Raw genomic sequence first — 25,177 nt, 5'->3', positions numbered from 1 at the left:
ATCTACGAGGACCCCTGCCTGCTGTGCCTGTGCCCAGTAGCTGCTCTGTTACCCCTTGGAGGTGGGGCACCTGTCACAAGAGATACTGCAGACACTGACTAATGCCCCCCAAAACAGTTTTTCGTTTAGATAGCAATTCTAAAACTTCAAAAATTGCACACTCACCTAGACATATAACATGCTGGTGTTTCACAGTTTTAAGATGTAGGCTCGTTGTATAAGTTATGTAGTTGCCTCTATTTATTGAGAATTTGCCTCGTTACTATTAAGTTGCCTCATCTTTATTGTAAGCAAACCTCTGCTCCTTCCGTCTTCCCCTTAAACACCAGCACACTTGGAAACAGTGGAAAAGTTAGGCTGTGGCATAAGCGCTTCTTCGTAACAGATTTCTGTAGTGTTCAATCCCAGATGGAATCAAAGGAGCAAACCGATGTAAGCCTTTGCCAGCGTGCAAGGGTATTTTAATGAAAATTAGTCTGATTCTCTCTTTGAAGCTGTGCATGTGCTGAAAAGGAATGCTACAGATATTCCCTTAGATAATGCTGAGGACTTATCTGCCATTACTTGGCTCATGTCAGATAGCTAAGTCTTGGAAGCATGCATTTATTCTTAATCGATATTATGATCAACTGCTGTCAGTTCTATTATAATTTCTTAACCTTATTAACCTAAACATTTTGTATTAGCTTTTATATTTGTGTTGCTTAGAATGAGTTAACTGCTGACAAATCAAAGTCAGCCTGAGCCCGGTGACAGCATTTGGGTTGCCACACGCTCAAGAGATGTCTGTTTCAGCGCTTATACAATCACTTATGTTTAAAGAGAGTGAGGAAAGCAGTTGAAGTGATCTCTTGCATTATTACAGTTATAGCTATTCTGCATCTTAGTACTAATGACTTCAGACCTGTGTACTGGCCTCCTTTGCTTCCTGTCGTGAACCTTCTCTTCCTGCCCTTGTTTCCAGAATGTTGCCCAGCACCACTTCATCAGGACCGGTCATTTTCTCCCATGCTCCTTTCCCTTTTGTTTTGTTTTGTTTTCCAGCCTTTCCTTTTATTCTTTTTACACGGTTATCATCCGTTCTGACAAATCAGGATCTCTCTGAGCAATACACCAAGAAATGTCCTTTCCCAGAAAGCACATACTTTCCAAAACCGATTTAATGGTTCTTATTTCAGGATGAGTCCTTACATGCTATTCTGTCTCAGTCCAAACTTAACATCAACAGCCCAGGAGAGGAAGTACGCCACTTCGTTTATATAAGATGAAATGCATTTCTTTGAAATGGAAATGAATATACTTTTCATCAAGAGAACTGGAGATATGCTTTGTTGTTTTATTTCCCTTTTAGATGCAATGCATTTGCCAACATCAGGGATGGCAAAGGAAGCAGCAGCGCAGGAAGAACCTGACTGCCTCACGAAGTATTTCAGTGTTATGTGGTGTAAGGCATCAAAGAAGAAGCACAAGAAGTGGGAAGGCGATGCTATTCTTATTACAAAAGGAAAGTCAGTAATATTGAAAGACATGGAAGGCAAAGACATTGGCAGAGGTACCGTACATTTACATGTGTGTGTAAGTGAGCAGCTGGCTTAAAATTAATGTGCTGTGAATAACAGAGAAAAGGCTTTTTAGATATTTTAGAGTTCCCAGTACCGAAATTGACCACAGGATAAGAAAAGATTAGGGTTTTTTTGCAGTGAGGGAAATGGAAATAAAGCTTTATGTTTCTTACATATAAAGCAGATGCATGGGGGAGTCTGGAGCAGGCTGTGTAACATTCTTCACAGAGCACCAAATGGTAATCCAAGGAGAGGACCTGGAAACGGGGCTGTACTAATTCAGCAGAGATGCTAAATGAGGCAGGAGTTTATTTCGGTTGCTCTTGTACTGCATTAGAGAAGGTATGAGAATTAAGAAGGTAGACAGGTAAGTTTCTTGTAGACATTCCAGTCAGTAGTATGGGAACCGGGAATGTCTGAGGTTGGATCTGTACTTCCAGGCCAATCAAGCAGCTAAAACTATTATATTTGTCAGAAAGACAAACAACAGCAACATTTTCCAGCCAAAGTCAACTGTGTAGCAATTTTTAGTCTTGCAGTTTTAGCAGCAGCTGCTGCTGTAAGACACAGTTTTGGTTGTTATCAGAGTTAAAAATAAGACTTGCAAACTGTAGGCTCCAGTCAATTTGAGGTAGTATTTTTTACTGAAAGAAAAGCAAGAATTAGCATTGCTAACTTAGCCAAACATATTTAGTAAGGAATTTGGTTTGGACAGTGTTGCTACAAAATATAATTTGATTAATTTGGGGGCTGACTTGGCTCTTCTGCTCTTTTAATTACAATCATGACATTGTGAGCCTTGTTAGGACCATGCAGTTTTAAATCAGTGACTTAGAAGTTAATTCAAATTCAGTAATAGTGAAGCAATATATGTACAGACTTGCTTGGGTTTGAAAAAGGCAGAGAGAAAGAGAGCAATGCCTGGAATGCATCAGCCACCACCCTGTTGTTGTGTCTTCTTGAATTAGCAGAAAACACAATAGGAAAACAAATATTCTGATTCCCAGTGCTAAAGTTTGCTGTGTTTATTTGCGTCAGGGAGCACAGCGGTACCAATGTCACTGGTGCTGATCTGCTTTCAGTGTTCATGGATTCTAAGAAAAGCATAAATTTACCAATTTAAGTAGTGTGATTTTAAATTTTCTTCAATTATTCTATAGGCACTCTGAGTGAGGGGTAGTGGTGTTTACCTCCAAAATTGCATTTAATCCTAGCAGTTTTGCAGTGAATGTGAATGAGCATCCAGAATTACTATTTTTAAATGGAAAAAAGGAGTTAAGGGAAGGTTTTGGGTTATTTTTTACTCAGGCATACCAGGGCAGGATTTAAAAAGGAATATGGAAACCTAAAAACAGCATTGCCTTTAGCTTGTTTTTGATGCTAGACAGCAGAACTTCTTGCTCTTCTTCTTGCAAGCGTCCTAAATTCTTAATAATATATTACTAAGAATCTAGGAAGCCCTCTCTTTTAATTTGCTGTGTGTTATGGAAATAATTATTTCAGGCAGCTGCATAAACATTTGAGCTTTGTGGATTTGCTTTTTGTCTTTCTTAAGTTCACATCTCCCCTTAAAGCCCATCCTGACTTAGAACTGAGCTTTTCAGCCTGGAATTCAAATGATCTTGCACGGAGATAGACCTGTTGACAGTTTTATTTATCCTTTGTGCAAATAAATACTGATGTTAAGGAAGTAGTATTTGCTGTGTTGTCCTAATTCCTAAATTTTGATCTTCTTTTAGGTACTGGATATAAATCTAAAGAGTTAGACAGTCTTGAGGAAGGTCAAACACTGATGATTGGAGGAAAAGAAATTGAAGTGATGGGTGTAATTTCAGCAGATGACTTCAGCAGTGGCAGGTGTTTTCAGGCTGGAATAGCGACTCATGACACAGTCCCAACTGCTTTACCTCAAACTACCATGAAACAATTCTGTAAGCCAATCAAAAGTGCCTGCCAACCCAGTACTAAAGAGAATATTCTCCTCAATCCTCAGAGCTGCAAACCTCGTCACAATCCAAATGATACAAGTAAGGTTCAAAGTTTTAAGCTTGTTTAAGCACCCTCTGGCTCTCTAGAAAGTTGGGTGTGTAACCAAAATTTTCACATTCCTTAATGTATTACTGAAGCATTTCTGAAATACAGTAGTGGTTTTTCTGTCAACAAAATGTTAGGATTTTATCATGTGTTTCTAACAAGTAGAATGCTCTGCAGTTCATCACTTTTGCTCACAGGTATTACAGATGGATGTAGAAGCAAGTGGTTTCTGAGTGGTTTCTTCTGTAGAAGAAGTGGTTTCTAACAGTTCAGAGAAACAATCTGACACACACTAGAAGTTGTAGATGAGTTCCAGCTTCCTGGTGGGGTCAGTAATACAGCAGTTGAGCCAAATGCAGATAATTGCTCCTCGTGGTGCTTGATCCTTAACAGCCAGTGAGTGTAACTTTACTGCCCCAAACTCGACAAGATATGTTTTGGAATAAAAGTTTTGTTATGTAGTGCTAGAACTGCCTGTACTGAAGAGTCATGAGAATTCTTAAATTACACAGGTTACTCTGAAAGTAATGCTTCCTTTTTATTTCCATGGAAAATATAACAGATACGAAGAACATGATAACACTATTAGACAGAGCAAATTATGAGCTACAGAATACTATTTTTCAGTGGAGTCACCACCATTAGCCATGCATTTTTGCCAGCAGTGAATTGTAGCCTGCATGCCACACTCGTAAACATCTGTATGGCTGTCCAGAACATGAGTTGTCTTTCACATTGCTGTTGTCACTGTTCAAATGTACCACTCACCACCTCACTGTGCTAACATCTACTGTTTGGTCTCCACAAATGTTCAACAAGTGTCAATGAAGGTCTGTGAGTGGAATTTTTTCCTCATGGAGGAATTCAGTGGCACACCTTTGCTTCATATGCACTTCTGTGTCAGACGCCGTTTTGTCAGACTGCCCCTCTGCTGCCATCTGTTGCATGGTGACAACACGTGATGGAATATTAGCGGGAAGTTTCAATCTCTGCTGTCATACCACCAACATCTGCCTCTGACATCATGGGCCAACATAATAAAATAGGAGGCATTACTTTCAGAGTAGACCTTGTGGCTTTATCTTTCAGATGAAAGAGATTATTTTAAAGAAATATTAAAAAAAGAGTTGTTCTACATTGTTACTTTAGTTTTACCTCTGTCCAGCTTTTTACCTCATATCTTGACAAAGCTGCTACTTAACAGCTATGTAAATAAACTATGATATCTTGATTATATGGTAATTAGTGATATCATTGTCACTTCCATAAGAGCAAACTCATTAGCACTGTCTTCTAGTTTGAATTCAGCTTGGTTACATTGGGTCTAATGAGGCACCTTCCTGCATTTTCGTGACAATTCTGCATTAGCTTTCTAACCTAAAATCTAGCAAAGAGCTGATATGTTCTATACTCAAATGGACTTCTTTGTTGTTTATGCACTACTCTGTCAAAAGCTAAGTTTTATTCTAGTACTTTGCTTTCTGTTACTTCTGGTGAATTTGAACACCTCCTGTGAGACTTCCCCAAATTGCCTGATACGGAGAACTGTCAAGACATCACTAGGTTGGACTCACACAGTAGTGTTGCTCAACGCTGGAGAATCGTATCATTTATGTAATGCCTTGGTGCATAAACTCTTTCAGAAGTACTGGAGGTATTTTCCTAGACTAGGACTTTGTGATGGGAACACTGAGAAGTTTTATGTTGATGTCAATGAAAATACTTGATTAAAATGCAGCTTTCTCAAAATTGAATGCTGTTTATCTATGTGCTCAGCAGAACAGACTACACGGACAAAGACATAACATCATGTCTTTCATGTACCATTTCCAGGGTTTAGTCCATAAGTCATGTGAATCTTGGTTCTTCTCCATCTCTGAGGCTGCAAAATTCTGACAGAAAGGTGATATTTTCATCACCGTGGGCTTTTGTGTATATCCAGGTGTGATTTGATGTAATGCGTCAGAACTCTGCCTTTGGTCAGTCGGAAACAAAATCCCTCTGAGTGATACAAGTCTTCAACAGACCTATTCCCATGAATAAATTATCAATATAGTTCTACTCTAGTAATTTAAAAATATTAGAAGCTGTAAATTGCTTTCTCATTCTATCTTCTGACAGTACAACTTCTCAGTGAGGTTTTGTAGCATCAATATCAGCCAACTGTGTATGGACATCATCTAGCAAAGTAATGCCATCAGAGTCTGTAAACAAATTATGGCAAGCAAAACTGTTATTCAGATGTAGCCAAAGGATATAGCTTCATGCTCTGTTTGCCTCTGTATGACTTCAAACCTGTCAACTTGTTGTATTTATGCACTGTGGCAGCCTTTGTCAGCTCACTCGCATTCTTCCCCTCTATTTTGGCAAATGGTCTTATCTCTCTCTGTTTCTCAGACAAAGCAGTCTTTCTGGGCTACAGAAATCGGGGCTACAAGAATATCCCCTTGAAATGTGGAGTCTAGTCTTTCTGTGTGTCGCTGTTTTCTTAAACTTTCCTTTTAGAAACCCTTTAGACCTTCTTCTGATTTAACTCTGTGTATTCAAAGTCGTCATGCTGCATTTATTAGGTAGGCAGTTTCATCTCCTGAACCAATGCTCAGAGTGCTCATTTTGTCACCCTTACATTTGAGAAAAGTGCAAACTGTTTTGGACAACTCTGTAAAAGGGTTTTTATTTTGAAGGCTATCGAGATGCTTTGTTAGTAAATACATTTTCTGTCTGAGAAAGGTCAGTATGTTAACCAATGTTTTTAGCAGCCATCAGATTACTGACTTTTTGCTGTAGCTGAGTTAGATGAATAATACCCTTTGCTAACAACTAAGACAAATTTAGTGCAATATTTGCATATGTTTTGTACTTCAAGATTCCCTAGTTATGCCAAGACCAAATGCAAGTCATCAGTGCATGTTCAACAAGGCTGGTTTACCTGTGGTGGATGTCGTCGTGGATCCTTACATTGCAAATAATCTCCGACCACATCAGAGAGAAGGAATTGTATTTCTATATGAATGTGTAATGGGAATGAGGTAAGAACATAATTATCCTTTTGGCTTTCAATGCCTATATTTTCATGTTCCATCTTAAAAATTACACCATTGGAAGGGAAGCATTTGAAAAATAGATCAGCTAATGAATATTAATAATCTTTCCCCACTAAAGGTTGCACAAGTTTTTTTCTGACTTCTGTGTAGCACTGTGTTTGCTGTGACTTTGCCAGATGTGATGAGATGCTAGTACAGCAAAGGGCCTGTCAGTTCTGCTGAAAATACCACATCTAAACACAGATACAAACTGACTCATGCTAAATCACACCGCTTTCTGGGGTTTATAATTCATTTAATTCATAACTGTATAATCTATAATTCAGTCCTTTGGAATAGAGGAGCCGAAGAAGGTGTGTACAGTGAAAGTAAGAGAAGGTATATACAAGTGTTAAAAGGATTACATGTTATGTTATATTTTAAATTCTAGAAGAAGATTTAAGCTATTTGATTTTGGGGGGCTAGTTCGTTCATCTAGAAAATGAAGAATTTCACTCCAAGGACTTCTGGTCCTTACTGACTATAATAACCATATAAACATATAGTAGGTATAAGTAGATTCTTTATAGTAAATGAAACTACCATGAGAAACGATTCCCTAAACCAGTTGTGAGTAATTACAGATACATCTTTTAAAATGTTACCATGGCCTCTTATATCTTACAGAGTTAGTGGCAGATTTGGAGCTATTCTTGCTGATGAAATGGGCTTAGGAAAAACATTGCAGTGCATTTCACTTGTCTGGACCCTTCTGCGTCAAGGGGTCTATGGATGTAAACCTGTACTAAAGCGAGCACTAATTGTCACCCCTGGGAGTCTGGTAAAAAACTGGAAAAAAGAATTTCAGAAATGGCTGGGAAGCGAAAGGATCAAAGTCTTTACAGTTGATCAGGTAAGATTTATTTCCTAAAGGGGATTAGGTCCTATCTGGCTCAATCTAGGACTTGTGATTTTTTTTTCTTTTTTTTAAGCAGAGACCTGAACTAGTAGTTCACTATTAACATTTATTTGGATTACTTCATTTCTCCTTCAGAGCCATATGTGCATTAAGCTGTCAGCAGCTGAAGATCACCTGCCTATGTAGCATAAGTCTCACGGTTCCTTTGCAGATATAAAAGGAGACATTCTCTTCCTTGTCCCTCTAGTTTAAGGAAGAGCTTTCTGTTGTACCTTGAAGTGCTTCCTTGCTTTATATAACACAGCTTCCAGCTTGCCTGACTTGTAGTGTGTTCCTCTGGTAGTTCCTGTTACTCTTTACTGAAAACTTTCTAACCTTTACTTCAGCTATCTGTTTCTGGTTATTTCAGGAAGTTATTCCTTTTAATGATAGTGATAAGAGTTAGGGTTTCTGTAAGGATAGTAAAGCCAGCAGAAGCAAGAAGGTGATCGTCCCCCTGTACTCAGCTCTGCTGAGGTTGCAACTCAACTGCTGTGTTCAGCTTTGGGTCCTTCACCACAAGAAAGACATTGATGACCTGGAACATCCAGAGAAGGGCAGTGAAGCTGTGAGGGATCTGGAGCACAAGCCTTATGGGGAGCAGCTAAGGGAGCTGGGATTGTTCAGTCTGGAGAAGATGAAGCTCAGGGGAGACCTTATTGCCCTCTGCCTGAAATGAGCTTGTGGCGATGTGGGGGTCAGCCTCTTCTCCCAGGTAGCAGAGATAGGATGAGAGATCAAGGCCTCAAGTTGTGCCAGGGGAGGTTCAGGTTGGGTATTGGGAAGAATTTCTTCTCAGAAAGAGTGGTGATGCTTTGGAACAAGCTGCCCGGGGAAGTGCTGGAGTCACCATCTCTGGAGATGTTTAGGGAAAGGGTAGATGTAGTACTTAGGGACATGGTTCTGTGGGCTGTATTGGTAGGTGGATGGCTGTATGGGATGATCTTAGAGGTCTTCTCCAGTCTTGATTCTATGATTTTGTGATTTTTCCTTGGTCCTTATTGATTGAATTCTACCAGTGGGAGGAAGTGGAGGCACTTTACATTCTATATGGAAGAATGAATATTTCAGACGAGATGCAAGTGTTCAAACTATTTATAAAACTCTTCCGTAGAATTTACAATACTTTATAAAAGTAATTATTTGAGTTCCACTCTTAAAATGTCAAAATCCTGAAGTTATTGAAACTACTCATCTTCCACTGGGGCCAATCCATATCCACCTCAGTAAGAAGTGCTCTTTGCATCATTTGTTTTTCTCAGTAACTTGTTTCAAGATGTGGAAATGAAGCAAACTGACTTGTCAGGAACTGTAATGTAATATAGATGAGATGGAGAAATACAGAATTTGCTAAGGAAAATGGATAGAAGACAGAATATAATAGGGTAATGTTATTACCTGAAAAGGTGATTAAAAATAATTGAATGTTTTCTTTCAGTTTTTTCTGAATAATGTTGGGAGGAAAGAAATCTGGATTTGCTGACAGTTACTGTGACCCGAAATAACAGTAGCTTTTATCCGACTTTTAATTTAAATAACTTTAATATTCTTACTCGTTTCATTGGAGCTGTTTGGATTGAGGACACTCAGCAGCTTTTAAGACTGTTGTTCCCAAATAGCAGTGAATACATTGTCATGCAAGAGCAAGATGCAGTATGACATGCCTGGAGTATAATGAGGTCTTTTAAAATAATTTACTGTCTATCTTCTACAGAAAACCAGCAATTATCATACTGTTATTTCTTCAGTATAACTTAAAAGGAAGAGCTTGTCTCAATGGTTTTTTTTTTCCATTCTTGCCTACAAGGAATACATTCAAAGAAGTGGCAGACATAAAATGCATTAGGCATGTTTTCCTCATTTTCACACTGAAGCACCAAGTACTGATCCTAACCCCTCAGTGCTAAATTCTTTCAAAAAACAGGACATTATCTGCTTTTAAAATGTGCTTGCAGTTTACTTCTGTTGAAATGCAGATGCCAGATAGAAGGTGTTGCTTTTAAAAACAAGGCTTCCCCCCAGAGGTTGCATTTAGGTCTTATTAATCCACGTGATCAGCATTTGAGATGTGACTGAGAGAATAACTCCGTTATCTGTTTGCAGAGTATCACTTCTACAGCAGTTCTTTAGGTTTTTAAGTTAAAATTCTGCAGAATTGAATCAATTCAAGGCTTACAGTGCTTCATGATTCAGCATTTTTTAATGTACACTTCACTGGATTTGGAATAGTGCAGGGCAGGATCTGTTCAAAGAGTAAGTCTGGGACATTCTGGAGCCCTAATACTGACTGACAATTGCTCTACGTGTAGCTCCAGGCTCCTCTCTTAAACCTGTCAAATCACTTTGGTTAATTGTGAAAATGGAGGTTATAATACATATATATCTTGCAGCTAGTTGAGAGGATACATTAATTATTTGAAATTGGCTTGTAAAATTATTTTAACTTTTAGTCCATCTTTCACTGCTGTACATAATAATATATACTATATCTATAGTGCCCATAGGCTCAGCTTATACCCAGAAAGAGTGAGAAAGCAAAAGATTCCCAGACCCTGCTCGTCTTCTGGTGCTTTCCAAGAAAAGATCAGACAGGCACTGCTTCTGTCACGAGGGCTGCACTATGGAGCCCAAATTCGGGGTGGGGACAGCACTGGGTGATGCCTACAGGGCTCTTCTGTTCCTGTGCTGGGAATGGAGGGCAAGGGAAATTCTCTGCTCCTATTTCAAAACTGGCAGTAAAAATACTGGATATTAAGCTGGCACTCACCTCTAGTCTTGCAAACTTGGAATCAGCAGGAATGCTGTGGCTCAGTTCAAATCCTTGAGGAGATCTGTCCATGCCCTTGTTACCTGCTCTGCACTGTGTCATGCTTCCGCCATTGCGTGCAGGCCCTCTCCATGAACATGCTGTGGGGATTCACCTACCACAAGTTACTTTGGGGGTTAACTTGCCAGATTTGGCCCATAGATTCATCTGAATCAACGAATAGGAGACTCTGAAGGCTCTGATAATGAAGTGGTATTGTTCTTTGAGTATATTTCACTATCTGGCCCCAGCCTTAGTTGTTTATGTTTGATCACTGATCTTGTTTGGAAATAATGCTACCTTTTGAAGCTCTAACTTGATTTGCTTTAAAGATCAAAGAGATTCTTCAGCTTGTCAGCTGGAACTGTTGCGAGTGTAGGCAATAAACACTGTTAGGACACAGGAAGGAGCGTGCTGGGCCTTTGTGTCTCGAGCTCAGTAGAGAGACAAGGGATGGGCCACAGAAGAATTTTCCACTTCTATGTGTAATTACCAGACAGGTGCACAATCCTATTATTACATCCAGGGTCTGTAAATAAATGCAGACACTTCTAGGAACCTTTTTTGGAAGAAGCTCCCTTTCACATCACAGTGCTTTGTTAACTTAATGTGTTTCTTTTTTAAGTCAGTTGTGTCTCCAAGGTCTAGAACTGTACAGATGCAATTCTGGTCAGACTTGAATGCTCTAACCTGAATAACTGTTGTTAGTTTTCCTCTTTGTCACGTTTGGTTCTGGTTGTTTTATTTAAGAGTTTAGGATAGAAAGTCTGAATGTCTTTTGAAAGAAAAATAAAGAGATTTGAAGGGCACTTAAGGGTGGAGTGTCTCAGAGATGCTTTCTGACCAGTAACGTGCGATTCAGAGGTGAATTGCATCTATTTACCAATGAACAGTCATGTTTCCTAGGGTTAGTTATAGGCTTAATTTTCCGAGTCCAGCACTGTGTGTGCTTTCCTTTTGACCAATCCGTCAATGTTGAAGGCTTTGAACAAAGTGAATATCGTGTTCAATACAAAATCACAAGAGGAATTCTAATTTGGCAGTGTGGTAACTTTCTGCTGGACACTGCAGCTTAGGATCCCATAGTGAACGTGTGGGCAGCCAATTGCCTGTTTGTTATCTCGATTGTAGTTGTTTAGTTTACCTAAATACTGGGAAGTTGTTCCAGGGAGTCTGTAACAATTTCTCACCTTGATGGTAATGTGTCTCAGAGGATCTCAAGGTCTAAAAGAGTAATAAATTGTCTGTTAATGGGGTGATAAAGCTAAAAAAAATAATTGCTGTATCAGATCCCTTCTTTGCTTTGCAAATTAAGACACTATCAAGAATCCAGCTCTTGGAGGAGGTAGTCAGTGTTTTGTGTCATGCTGGAAAAGATTCTGTAGCCACTGGATTTGTGAGTAGTATGATGGGTGATTTCAAAAACTGCAGTTGTATGTTATATTTTTCTTTGTCCCCGTAGGACCACAAAGTAGAAGAATTCATCAGTTCTCCACTTTATTCAGTTATGATAATCAGCTATGAGATGCTACTACGATCTCTGGATCAAATTCAGGCTATAGAATTTAACCTCCTGATCTGTGATGAAGGACATCGTCTGAAAAATAGCTCTATTAAGACAACTACAGCCCTCACTAATCTGTCTTGTGAGAGGAGGATTATCCTTACTGGTTAGTATTTATAGTTAAATATAAGTTTTAATATGTAGCTGTGCTAAAAGTACCAGATTGGCACGAAGGAAAAAGGATATTGTAAATATGACAGGAACACAACATAAACTTTCACAATGGGTATTAAGTGCACAAATAGTGGGTCTTTTAAAAACAGATTATTAAAAAGAAAAAAAAGAGTGACGAGCAAAATTTGTGTAACTTAAGGGATGGGGAAGGAGCTGTGGAACCTCTGTAAGGGAATCAGGACTCCATTTTTATACACTCATTATTTTCCTTTGCAGCTATTTAACAGAATACCTTCTAGAATCCCTTTGTCAAACCAACTAGATATCCAGTCTGTTCAGCTAGGAAGATAGTAGTTTATTAATCGGAGTGACATTCTGGATTAATTCGATATTCTGAGTAATTCCCATTGAAATAAAATATCTGTTTTCAGGATGCATTATGAATTTTAAACTCTGCATTCAACAATTGTACTTTTGTCAGTTTAAAGGACAGAATTATCTGTTATGAATACATGATTACAGATACAGAATTGTTTTTCTCTTTCCAGGTACTCCAATCCAAAATGACTTACAAGAATTTTATGCATTAATAGAATTTGTAAATCCAGGAGTACTTGGTTCTTTATCCACATACAGAAAGATATATGAGGAGCCCATCGTCAGATCTAGAGAACCTTCAGCAACAAAGGTGTGTTATTTAAAAAAAAAAATGCAATTATAGAAGGAAATTAGTAGAGAATAATGTGAAATTTGCTTTCTGTGGAATAAATGAACTTCAGGAGTATTAATGGGAGCAAAAGTTTTTCAGCTTCTTATTTGAATAAATTTGGTTGTTTTCCAAAGGGAGGTGAGGAATAGATGTGTATTGAGATTATGGCTGCTCTTTATCGGGCATCCAGCATCTTGAATTTCCAAAACTGTCATGTAAATTACCATATGAGGATACTGTGTTACATCTTAATTTCTCCACAATACTGCATTATTTTATTACCTCAATCAAGAAATTTATGGAATATAATTTGAACCTTGGGTATCTTGGGGAAATTATCTTCCTTTAAGATTTTAGAAACCAAACCTAGAATTAAGTTAGTGCAGTGGTACTGATTATGGAACGGATCATTATGTTCCCATGCTGGAAGTGGTGTCATGCATTTAAAATATTCACTAACTACCTAGTAAAAATAATATAGAAAATTATTTTGATGAAATGCAAGATGAGCATTAATTTTGTGCTTTGTTCTTCTAGGAGGAAAAGGATTTAGGAGAAAAAAGAGCAGCAGAACTCACACGCCTCACTGGACTCTTTATTCTTAGGAGAACACAGGAGGTTATAAACAAATTTCTTCCACCAAAAAAGGAGAACATAATCTTCTGCCAACCAACAGCACTGCAGCTTGAATTGTATCGGAAACTGCTCAGTTCTCGAGTTATTAGCTCCTGTCTACAAGGCAGGCTAGAAAATAGTCCTCACCTAATATGCATAGGAGCTTTGAAAAAACTTTGCAATCATCCATGTCTTCTGTTCAAAGCTTTAAAGGTATTTATCTACATGGGGGTGGGTGCCTGCAGTTAGTCATTTCCACTCTGTTTTCACATCTGGCTCGCTTTAGGAGATTGGCTTTCAAAAATGTATATGTTAGGGAATCTGAACGTAGGAATGTCTCTACCTTCATATCACCTCATTTTCTTGTCTTCCTTACCTTCATGTATTTTCTCTCCTAGTGTAGTCCCTGAGTATTTGTAAAAATGCATTCAAATGTGAGCTTTACAAAGAATACTCAGCTAGAGATTATTCTGTATACTCTGTCTGCTGGTTCCCACGAAACTCCCTCTGGTACAGTCTTGAGTTCAGTGATACTGACAGCTGCAGGCTCGACACATCACTGGTACAAGCTGCCTCTCTTTTTCCTGGAATCCTGTCACCTCCTATACTTTGTTAGTTCCACATTATTGTTCTCCTTCCTACAGGTAACTAGCATGGTACTTAGAACTTAGTATTCCTAACTTGTATGGATACTAGTCCAAGTGCGAGTAAGATGAGTGTAAATGTAAATGTTCCTTAAAAGATGTTCTTCATGACTTTGCAGGGATGTTCACAGCAGACATCTCTGTAAAATGCAACTCTGACAAGCAAAGTGAATTGCCTTCACTTCATTGTATAACCATTTGAATTTTTCTTAAATGAAAGCATAACCCTTTGGAAATTATCTGCCTGGAAAGGACTATATGTGCAGGTCATTTATTACCGTTGGGGGGTTTGATTAGTCTGTTTTTTTTTCTCCCCATGAAACATCAGTTTGCAAGTTACAGCACGTTATTATTTGCCAGCTTTTTTTCCTTTTTTTTTTCTTCCACTTCCCTTGCAATAATGGAAACCTAATGACAGCATCTTCCTAAAAAGAGTCAATGATTGTGGAGTTCCATAATAAGGTATTATGTGATTGAGAGACAATATGCAGTGTATTGATTTTTTTTTCCCTAACTTTTAGTTATGGCTTTGCTGTGGGTGCCTATCTGTGTAGTTGTTGAAGTAGAGAAATAGAAGTAAAATGCATTTTTTCACTTTGTGGAATTGCATGTTACTGTCTACCCAGCTGTAAACAAAATCTTGGATTAGAGGATGTAAATCACGGTAATTGCTCTCACTGTTCTAAAACTGCTGTCCATACAGTACTGGAAGCTTACTATGCTCATGTGATAGACTACTTTGTGACAGCTTTTGGTACCTCTTTTTGTAATAAAAATATTGCAAATTTTTAGAAATAAGAGAATGCAAAGAAAAAAAAAAAGAAGAAGAGTCAAATATTTCAGTGGGGATGTGAAGCTTGAATCCTTTTATTTTTAACAGGAAAAATGCTGTGATCCGAAAAGTGATGAGCATGTTGAGTCCAGTCTCTATGAAGGTCTAACAGATGTCTTTCCACAAGATTATACTTCTGACACTTTCTCTGAAATTGATTCAGGAAAATTGCAGGTGCTGGTGAAGTTGTTAGCAGCTATCCGAGAGCTCAGCTCTTCTGAAAGGCAAGTGTGAAAGAAAGGTAAAAGGCAGATGGTAGGAGTGACCTGCTGCGTATTGTTTTGCTTTTCAGTTGTGTAATAGGGACATATTATTCAAAATAAAGCTTTTGCAAATGTTTGCAGACACATTTATGCATTGTACTCCTGGCTCTTCCTCATTAATTCTTAACCTAGGATTTGCAGCTGACACAATTTTCCAAGCTGCTCTTCTGTGATTCCCAGACAAAGATACTTGTATTTTTCATATTGAGTTCCCACAACTAAGGTAGAGTTAGCTATAGCACCTGTACTCTGACATATTATCTTTACAAAGATTTCCCAATGTTTTTAATGTTCTTAAGGCAATTATTTAATGTATTCAATATTTTAAATTTCACAAAAATATTTTTAATGACTGGATTATGAGTTCCTTTCCTCTTTAATCACATTTAGCTGCTCAGTGCTTGCTGCCTCTTCCATCCAGGGCTACAAGACTCATCAGGTGAAGTTGCACAGCAACTGCTTATTTGCCCCATGGTAAATGTCACTGAAACACAGGAAAACCTCTGTTTATCATAGTGTAATGGGATACACATTGTTGATTACAACTGTGAAATAGCTGATTCATGGAAATCTCAACGCGACCTTGTGTCTCATGTTAACTTTCTTATATACTCGTGCCTTGAAGCCCAGCTCTTCCAAAAGTAGTTGGCTTTTAGCTTTTGTTTTACTTGATGCTTAAATAGGACATACTGTAATTCAGTAGTGAGAAGTTACGGCAGATCTCTTGGCACTGATGTTATGGAATTTGTTTCTTCCTGATGCTCTCTTTTTACAAACCAGAAATTGGAGCCTATCGTGGGAGTTCATATGCCTTGCATACATTGAAACCAATGACAGCTAAATATCTAAACATAATAGCCTTTTTTCCTTTGAGTCAAAAGAATTGAGGTATCAGGGAAAAGTATCTTTCCCTGTGTCAGTGCTGCTGAGTTACAGGTAATTTTGAGGCGTTCTACAACTTTTTTTTGCTTTAATACAGTACTGTTCATGTTTCTTTTTCTACTGTTCCCCAGCTCTCATTGTCACTAAATAGATTTTTTGCAATATACAGATTCTATTCCAGTGCTCTTTTGGAGCATCTTTTGAGTGAAAAGGTGTGAATTTCAGGTTGATCAATGAAAAAATCTATCTTGCAAAGTCTTTACAAACGTGTTTTAGATATAATTTGGTTGTAGAGGCATCTACAATAATAATAAAACTTTAAAACAATTTAAAAATGTGAATGTATCACATTTTCCCAAAAACTGCTTTTATAGTTCTTCAGTACTTGTTTTTAATAAAATAAAAATATATTTTTTTAAAATTCCATTTTTGATGGAATTTTATACATTCGATTTAGACTTCTTGCAGAAAAAAATGCCCTAACTGTGCTTATTGTCTTATTTATGGCCTAAATTAAAAATATATTTGTCCTCTCAGTAGTATCACCCTGAGTACTTGGTAGGACAGAAATTCTAGATTTTTAGATCTGTGAAACTTATTTACTCAAAACTTAAGAGAGATAACATTGATGTAGGATGAGTTGTTACTCAATCTAGAGACTGAGTTATTAAAAAAAAATAAGCTATATTGATTGTGATATCTTTCATCATGCTTCATTCCATTTATTTTCAGTCAAACGATGTAGGAAGGAGTAATTGCTTTGTTATTTGACTTTCATGTTCTTGTTTACCAGAAATTTTCTCAGTTGTCTATAGAAGTTCTTATTAGCTTTTTCCATAAGTAGAATTACCTACATTATTTATTAGCTGCTACAACATCTTCTGCAAATGCTACCTTAAGAGCAGCTATTCTCTATAAATGTAGATTTAAAAAAATTTTTTGTGTTTGGTTCTGGATCCCTGTAATCTATGCATTAAGCCAAATTCTCTTGAGAAGGAAAACATTAATTATTTAATATCTGAATGCTTGATGGTAAGACATAATGTATCTAGTGTGTGCTTCAAATAATGAGTTCTATTTCTTAGCAAATATGAGTAACCTCAGGTTGATGTTTAATTTTTGCTAGACTTGTCATCCAATTTTTAAGTTGCCTTCAGTTATTTGTTATTGTACTTTAACCTTACCTGCCTCTAAGATTTTAAGATAGCTTTATTTCATTGTTTGACAGAGTTGTACTGGTATCCAATTACACTCAGACACTGAACGTACTACAGGAGACATGCAAATGTTACGGATATTCTTATACTAGACTTGATGGAAATACTCCCGTCTCCCAGAGGCAACAGATTGTTGATAGTTTTAATAGTAAATTCAGCCCAGCTTTCATCTTTTTGCTGAGTTCAAAAGCTGGTGGAGTGGGACTGAATCTGGTTGGAGCTTCTCACTTGATCCTATATGATATCGACTGGAATCCAGCTACTGATATTCAGGTCTGATATAGTTGTGTACTGTGGGATGTGATGGGCATCAAATGAGCTCCTGACTGATTTTGAGATGTCTGACTTTACATGTCTTATTGCTACCCAGCTATCACCTTGTGCCTGGACAAATACAATAACGGAGGAAAACTCTGAAAAGAAGAAAAAATTATCTGTTGTTAATGTATATATTTGTATTACTGGAACCCCCTTTGCATGAAGAGTATAGTCTGGTTTCTTTAGAGGTGTGAGTCATGTTTTCCCCTTCTTTTCCTGCCCACTTCTTAACTGGAAAGTTGTGTTCCTATAGAGAAAAGAAAACTATGATTAGAATACATAGAATGTATTACTGTTTATTTGCTATACTTAAGAAAAGGGAGAGATCCCAATGAGAATTAAGGGAATGAAGCAAACACGTGTCAATGATATTAAAAGAAAGTAAAGCCAGTGCCATACTATGCTTGTAACAGTACCCTTGGTTGTAAGGGATTATTTAATTGGCATAAGAGTGTTCATTTAAAATAGTCCCTAATAATAACAATTAAATATATATATATATAATACATAAAGTAATAAACTTCTCTCTGTAGAGTAATACTAAATACCTGATACCTGAAATAACCTCTGATTCTTGGCCCTGGTCTGGTTCCTGGAGTGAATTAGTACCCCCATGTGGTCACTTATTTTGTTGCTCTAAACACTGCTATATCAGCCAAAATTGCTATAGTTTGCCATAAACTGCAAACCATATTGTGAGTACTTGTACCTAATATGTGCATGTAACCCTTACGTTTTCTACTAAAATTATATAATGCTACTCAGTTACTTTTTTGTTTAAGAATTACATGTGAAACACTGATTCTACAATTTTAAAAGGAATGGCAATGCCATTTTTGAAGATGCGTGGTGGCAAAATAAATAAATAAATACATTGGAGATGTATTCTTGAAATAATCGGCTGTTGCTAATGCTTAGAAAAGAGATACGAAGAAAGGACTGTTGACAGGAAATCAAACCGCTGCTTTCCTACTGTAACACACACACAAAAAAGAGGAGCATAGATGGACAAAGCAAGTTATGTTTTCAAAATAATTTACAGTTAATACCAGAAGACTTTTATAAAAGCAGTCAATGACAGCTATTGAGAAATTATTTGTTTGGGCAACGTCTTTCTGCATGAGCTAGCGGAACCAGTAATTTGATCAGCAGAGGCTACAAGTTTTAGCAGTAATTTTGTCCTAGAGTAGGCTGTTAATACTCTTTATCTTTTTCCTTTCTTCAGGCAATGGCCAGAGTGTGGAGAGATGGTCAGAAATGTACTGTACATATCTACAGACTTCTAACCACAGGTCAGAGATAGTGCTTTAACATATTCTATAGAAATTTTGCTGGTAGAAGAAAGAGAGGGAGTTTTTGGAAATAATTCGTTCTTGAAAGATATACTTAATTTGTTCTGAATTCAGTTAAAATAGATCCATCCCCTTGATTCATTTGCCTTTTCTGTGCTCTTGTTTTCACACCTGAAAATAGTGGTTCAGCATTTGCTATGAATATTGATCATAGAATCATAGTCATAGAAATCCTCAGGTTGGAAAAGACCTTCAAGATCGTCAAGTCCAACTGCAGCCTAACCATAGTACCCTAACTCACCCTAACAACCCACCACTAAATCATGTCCCTGAGCACCACATCAAACAGTTTTTAAACACGTCCAGGGATGGTGACTCAACCACCTCCCTGGGGAGCCTATTCCAGTGCTTCACAACCCTTTCTGTAAAGAAGTGTTTCCTAATATCCAACCTAAACTTACCCTGACGCAACTTGAGGCCATTTCCCCTCATCCTGTCACCTGTCACCAGCGAGAAGAGACCAACCCCACTCTTGCTGTTAGCACCTTTCAGATATTGGAAGAGAGCAATAAGGTCTCCCCTCAGCCTCCTTTTCCCCAGACTAAACAGCCCCAGTTCCTTCAGTCTCTCCTCGTAGGGCACATTCTCCAAGCCCTTCACAAGCCTTGTTGCCTTTCTTTGGACCTGCTCCAGCACCTCAATGTCCTTTCTGTACTGAGGTGCCCAAAACTGAACACAGTACTCGAGGTGAGGCCTCACCTGTGCCGAATACGGGGGCAGGATTACTTCCCTAGTCCTCCTCACCACACCAGTCCTGATACAAGCCAGGATGCCATTGGCCTTCTTGGATGCCTGGGCACACTGCTGGCTCATGTTCAGCTGACTGTCCATCAGTACAGCAAGGTCCCTTTCCATCAGGCAACTTTGCAGCCACAACTCCCCAAGCCTGTAGGGTGGCCTGGGGTTGCTGTGACCAAAATGCAGGACCTGACACTTGGCCCTATTGAAACTCATACAGCTTACCTTGGCCCATCGATCCAGTCTATCCAGATCCCTCTGTAATGCCTGTTATCAAGAAATGGATTTTACTTTTCTTCTTGAGACATACTGGTCAAAAATTATTCCATATATTGTTTTTTCAATACAGGCACAATAGAAGAAAAGATTTATCAAAGACAAATCAGCAAACAGGACCTTTCGGGGGCAGTTGTAGACCTTTCCAAGACATCTGAACATATCCATTTTTCTGTTGAGGAGCTCAGAAATCTCTTTACACTTCATGAGAATTCCAGCTGTGTTACCCATGACTTACTTGAATGTGATTGTATGGGAAACAAAGACCATCAAAGTGAGTTTCTTCTTCATTATCTCTGGCTATGACAGATGAACTATATCCCTTTTGAATATATTGCCTATCTTTGGAGGAGACTACAAAGCTCAGTAAAGCAGGATTGAAGCAGTGAGATTAATTATGGGACCAGACAGATATTGACTGATTGTTCTGATACATAGGAGCCCTTCGTAAGATAAGGAAAAGAAATATTAATTCCTTGCAGTAATAACCAATTCATATATTGTGCATGTTAATTATTTGAATTAGCTATGGCCAGTTTAAGTAGTGATTCACTACAACCAACAAGTGTTATGTATTTTTTTTTCTAAGTATTCTAGGACAGTAATGATAGATTCAGTTTCCAATTTCCTAAAGAAAAAAGTGTCTATTGCCTGGGTACATTTCTTTTCTTGGAGTTTGAAATACGCATATACAGTATTCACTAGTATCACAATAAAAAAAAAACATCAAGGAATGGCTATGAGAACATATATTAACACAATTAAGTAATACAGACCTAATGACTATTTTGCTTGATAGTTTTCATGTTTTTGGATAATAGGCTAGAGCTGTCTCAGTCTATCCAAAATGGGAAGGACTTGATTAGTGAAAGCACAATGCTTCTGTATCCATGACAATTTGAGTTTCTTCCTTATTTCTGCTCCACACAATGATTTCATAGTCTTTGTATGTTTCTTTATGACTGAAAAAATTAAACTGCTTGTCATATGAGCAAGTGATGTTCTGCATTATGCCAGCCTCCATTTAGGTACTGCCGAAGGATCTGTGTAGAAAATGCAGCTGTGGTGTTAAATCTTACTGGTTTTTTTTTCACTGTTGTGCAGTGATGCAGGTAGAGCTCCTGGACTTCAGAGACCAAAGAAATTTGATATTTCTTCTGTGACGAACACTTGTGCATATAGTTTTAATTGGGATTTTGCAATTACCTTAACATTCTTGACTACTTATTTTATGATTTGAATGCATATTGGTCCCATCTATTCATCCCCAACATCAGTTTCTTGGGTCTCAGGGCACTGAATATAACCAGGACTCCTTCAAGGGTAATTGTATCTTGGTCCCAGCAAATGGAACCTTTATAGTGGTAAATCAAGGGAAAACCAGAAAGACATTCTTAAACTTTAATGTTAGAAATGATAGAAAGAGTTGGGAGAGGTTTGGCTTCCTAAAGAGCAGAGAACAAATTGGCTCATCAGTTTCCTTGTCAAATTGTTATGAGTCATGGTCTTACAAGTCATGGTTGTGAGTCAGATTGCAGCTACCATTAGTTGGTCTCTTTGACTTTACTAAGAAGAGAAAGTTGTCAGATTGCTTCAATGGGGAACCAGCTCCTGGTTCCTGGAAATAGATGTTGTAACATAGAAAATGGTAAGAACTCCTTCTGATTTGTTGTCTCCATTTCTTAGCAAGTATGATTCAAAAGATGAACTAAATTGGAGCTAAACAATACTATACAGGCTTCACAATGTATGAACTTTTCACAATCTCCATTATATCTACCGATACGACTGTATGGTCTTGACCAAGCTCCTGTTGTCAATTCATACCAGGGCCATCTTCAGCAAGCCACAAGAGTTTTGAAAGGAAGTAATTAAGTACGTGTGGGTTGTGTAGACGGGTTGCCTGCTATTTTTCTGACTGTCAGATCATCAGCAAAGTATAATATTGTTATTTCACTTGATCATGGTTTTATTTATGAAGTTAGGAATGCAGAATCTGTAAGTACTTGAGAAGTGCATCTAATCTAATTTTTCTGCTGGACAGTAAAATAATAAATTTCAAGTCTAGTGCAAGTGTGTGTCATCAGTCAAAAGGAAAGTGTTGCATATGGGAGTCATTATGGTCTCTCCAAAAGTTTAAAAAACTCGAAAATACTGAGTCATCATGCTGCTTATGTCACTTGCTAAGAAACACGTAACTGTTGTGAAACTATTTGATGACATGGTTTAAATCATTAACAGTGGTAATGCAGTTTTTTCCATCAGAACTGATTTCTTTATTTATCACATGCATCAGATGAATCATGAAGTCAGCAATAGATGACATACCCTGCAATGACCTGCTGTTGCTTGGCACTCTAGAATCCCTAGAATCTCTAGAATTCAAAGTGAATTCTTCTCTTTGTGCTTCACAGGGAATTGTCTTTTTCTTACTGTGATATACAGTATAGCATTTTTTGAGCAACTTGGCATAGTGTGAATGTACAGAGTGCACTAGAGATCCACCTCTAGTGTGCTAAGTTCAGTGAAATAACTGTTCAAACTCTTCTTAGCTGGTTTGAATGACTCCTGTGGGAGGAAATAGAAACTGGCTTGAGTTTTGCTGCAAGATACTTCTATATTCAGAATTACTTAAAGAATGGGAAAAAACCCAAATATTACAGAATTAGGAAGATGGAAGAAAGGAAAAAGCCAGATGGGATATTTCCCTTCCATCTATTTGTGAAAGGATTTATCTTTAAGCTAGCATATGGTGATTTTGATAAACTTGATCCATGAGCAAGAAACAGCCTTTCCCCTCTTACTACGAATACAAATGTTCAGTTTTCATTGACGTAGCAGGATTCTTTACATTGCTCTATTTTTGCATTCATTATCACCAACTGTCTTATTGATTCAGACTGAAATATTCATAGTTTTCCCTAATTAATTTTCTGCATCCTTCTTTTCAGATCCTTCTTCAAAAAAACCTTCAGTGTCTAGATGTTGTCAGCTCAGACAAGATCAGGGGAAACATAATTCAAAGAAACCTCTCTCCATGTCACAGTTGATGCAATGGAAGCATTTCTCTGGGCAACATCAGGCTCTACCTGATCCTTTTCTTGAAAGGATAAAAGAAAATGTTTCTTTCATTTTCCAGAATGTAACCAATGCAACTTCCCCCACCCAATAAAACTACAGTATCTTTCCCTACCCCTCGCATCCTTCTCTTCATAGTTGTAGTCAACAATTGATGTACAAAGTTATTTTTGCCAAATTCTGTATTGTGTGGTTTTGATGTGGTTTTTGAGTAAACGTGATTCCTGAGGTTTAAAAAAACAAGTTACAGGTAATATTAAGTTAATAATAATTGCAATAATCATCACACAGATATTCAAATTTAACTTTGCTTTCAAGTCTTCTGTTCCTTTGATATCTTAATTAGTAAGATTGTTTTTATATACATTCCCATCTATGTCTATTTTGTTTTATAGTTTTTGTTTGACTATAATGATTTATTATTTGTAAAGCTGGCAACTCTTCAGCCACATTTTATAATATTATGCAGTTCTATATGCCATTTACAAGGCTCTGGTTGGATTTTTGTTTTGACAGTGAAAAGTTGTGTGTCTGTATAACTGTGGCTTTATCACAAGAGGAGTGTTTGTTCCCTGGAATTTGCAGTTTACTGAAAATAGGAGCAATAGCTACTGAGGTCCAAGTTTCGGAGGCCAGGGTTTGTTGCTGTGTCAAAATGTTATGAAATTCACCTATTGCTTTTACCTGGAAAAATAAACAAACTTCATTCCTCAGGCATGTTGAGTACAGGCTTATGTAATTTTTAGCTTACTTCATTTGAGGACCTTTTTTGTCAAACTCTGGAGTACTGCACCCTTTCACTGTATGTTTTTCTTATGACTGTTTTCCTTCTTTCTGAAGGCGCAAAAGCTTGGAACCAGATTACATCTTACATGGGAAATACTTCAAAAGACACAGAGAAACAGAAGATTGGAAACTTTTCAGAAAAACTGCAAACTTAGAGAATTTGAAAGACCTTGAGCAAGCGTAGGACTCCATTGTGGTAATCCTGCACTGTGCCATATGTTGTACATACTCTTGATATTTGGTACCTGTTGTGATAATAGTGGCTCATTAAAAAGTCCAACCAATTTTCAGAAAACAGTGCTCTCCCTTTCTCTAGAATGTCATGGAATTCACAGTCCAATCTAATCCATCATCAAACATTTTCCTGTCATTGTGAGTCTGGGAACTGGAAATCAAATACGCTGACTTCTCTCCACCATAGGAAGCTGTTTCTGAGGGTTTTGTTTTTTGTTTTTTTTGCATTTCCTTTGATTCTGAGGACTGGATGTCAAAAGAAAATAATGACAGACAAAGTGAGGGCATGGTGGAGAATATCAACAATTATGAATATTTTTGGCATGCAAATTTTGTTCCTTAGTACAATTAGAATGATGAACTGAAGAATGAGACTCTGTTTAGTTCTATAACATTTTAGGTTGCCTGTTAAAGAGCTTGTTCCTTACCCTGTGTATGGGGAGAAGATGATCATGCTTATCCAGGTGCTGTGCTATTTTGTCTATTTTCTCTTAGATAAAGACTGTCTGATAGCTTACAGATCCCACAGCTTATTTTAATTAGCAAGGACAAGATTTGCTGCAGCTTTGAAACTCAAGATAGACTGTAGCCAACCCATATAATAATGATTGTTACAATTAGCAGTTATTTGAGACTGCTTATACTTGATCAGTGTTGCCCATAAGTTTGTCAGTTATGTCCCTGTCTGAAGGAAGCATGCCAACTTTCCCTGTTCTCTGCTGATACTGACCTTATATGTGGTTTCGTGCATGTGCATGAAAGGGTAGGTTCCATCCACTGCTGTTTTATTTATGGGAGCCTGGTCATCTCCACTTAACATGCATGCTCTGATTTGGAGTACACCAGTTGTCAACACTTGAGGAAACCTGTGTGTATAACAGAAGGAAGACCCACACCATGCCATGTTTCTTCTTCTCTGACCCCAGGGTTTTCTCAGCAAGCCTTCCAACCTCATGTGTCGAGTTCCTGCCCTCCACGCAGTACAAACGTAGCTGCATGCTGGCAGAACACAGGTCTGGCAGAGAAGCCCTGTTATTATTTAGCCTGCAGAGCTGTTTTATTGTGGCAGTTTTTAAATAAATAAATACGAGAAAAGCTGGTGCTGGACCACCATGGAGCTCTCAGGGGTCAGAGGTGATGACTTGGCATGACTAAATTATGAGCGTGCTTCT

General features: G+C 37.8%; 1 protein-coding gene across 5 annotated transcripts in view; it reads left to right on the top strand.

Moving 5' to 3' along the window:
- Window positions 1-24,055, top strand: part of RAD54B (RAD54 homolog B (S. cerevisiae)) — a 62,529-nt gene extending 38,474 nt beyond the window's left edge. For 3 of the 5 annotated variants that reach the window (XM_015282912.4, XM_015282911.4, XM_025147029.2), the window contains 12 exons: window positions 1,352-1,552; window positions 3,302-3,589; window positions 6,463-6,625; window positions 7,307-7,532; window positions 11,846-12,053; window positions 12,610-12,749; window positions 13,308-13,598; window positions 14,910-15,085; window positions 17,235-17,496; window positions 18,767-18,833; window positions 19,981-20,181; window positions 22,859-24,055. In XM_015282912.4, the coding sequence (XP_015138398.2) occupies window positions 1,352-1,552; window positions 3,302-3,589; window positions 6,463-6,625; window positions 7,307-7,532; window positions 11,846-12,053; window positions 12,610-12,749; window positions 13,308-13,598; window positions 14,910-15,085; window positions 17,235-17,496; window positions 18,767-18,833; window positions 19,981-20,181; window positions 22,859-23,079 (2,444 nt within the window). In that variant the 3' untranslated portion in view covers window positions 23,080-24,055. 5 annotated transcript variants of the gene reach the window in all.
- The last annotated feature ends 1,122 nt before the right edge of the window (window positions 24,056-25,177 follow it).

Source organism: Gallus gallus, chromosome 2 (genome assembly GCF_016699485.2).
Source record: "Gallus gallus isolate bGalGal1 chromosome 2, bGalGal1.mat.broiler.GRCg7b, whole genome shotgun sequence".
Lineage (NCBI taxonomy): Eukaryota > Metazoa > Chordata > Aves > Galliformes > Phasianidae > Gallus > Gallus gallus.
Note: the sequence above shows the minus strand (reverse complement) of the source record. Positions and strands in the feature narration are given on the sequence as shown.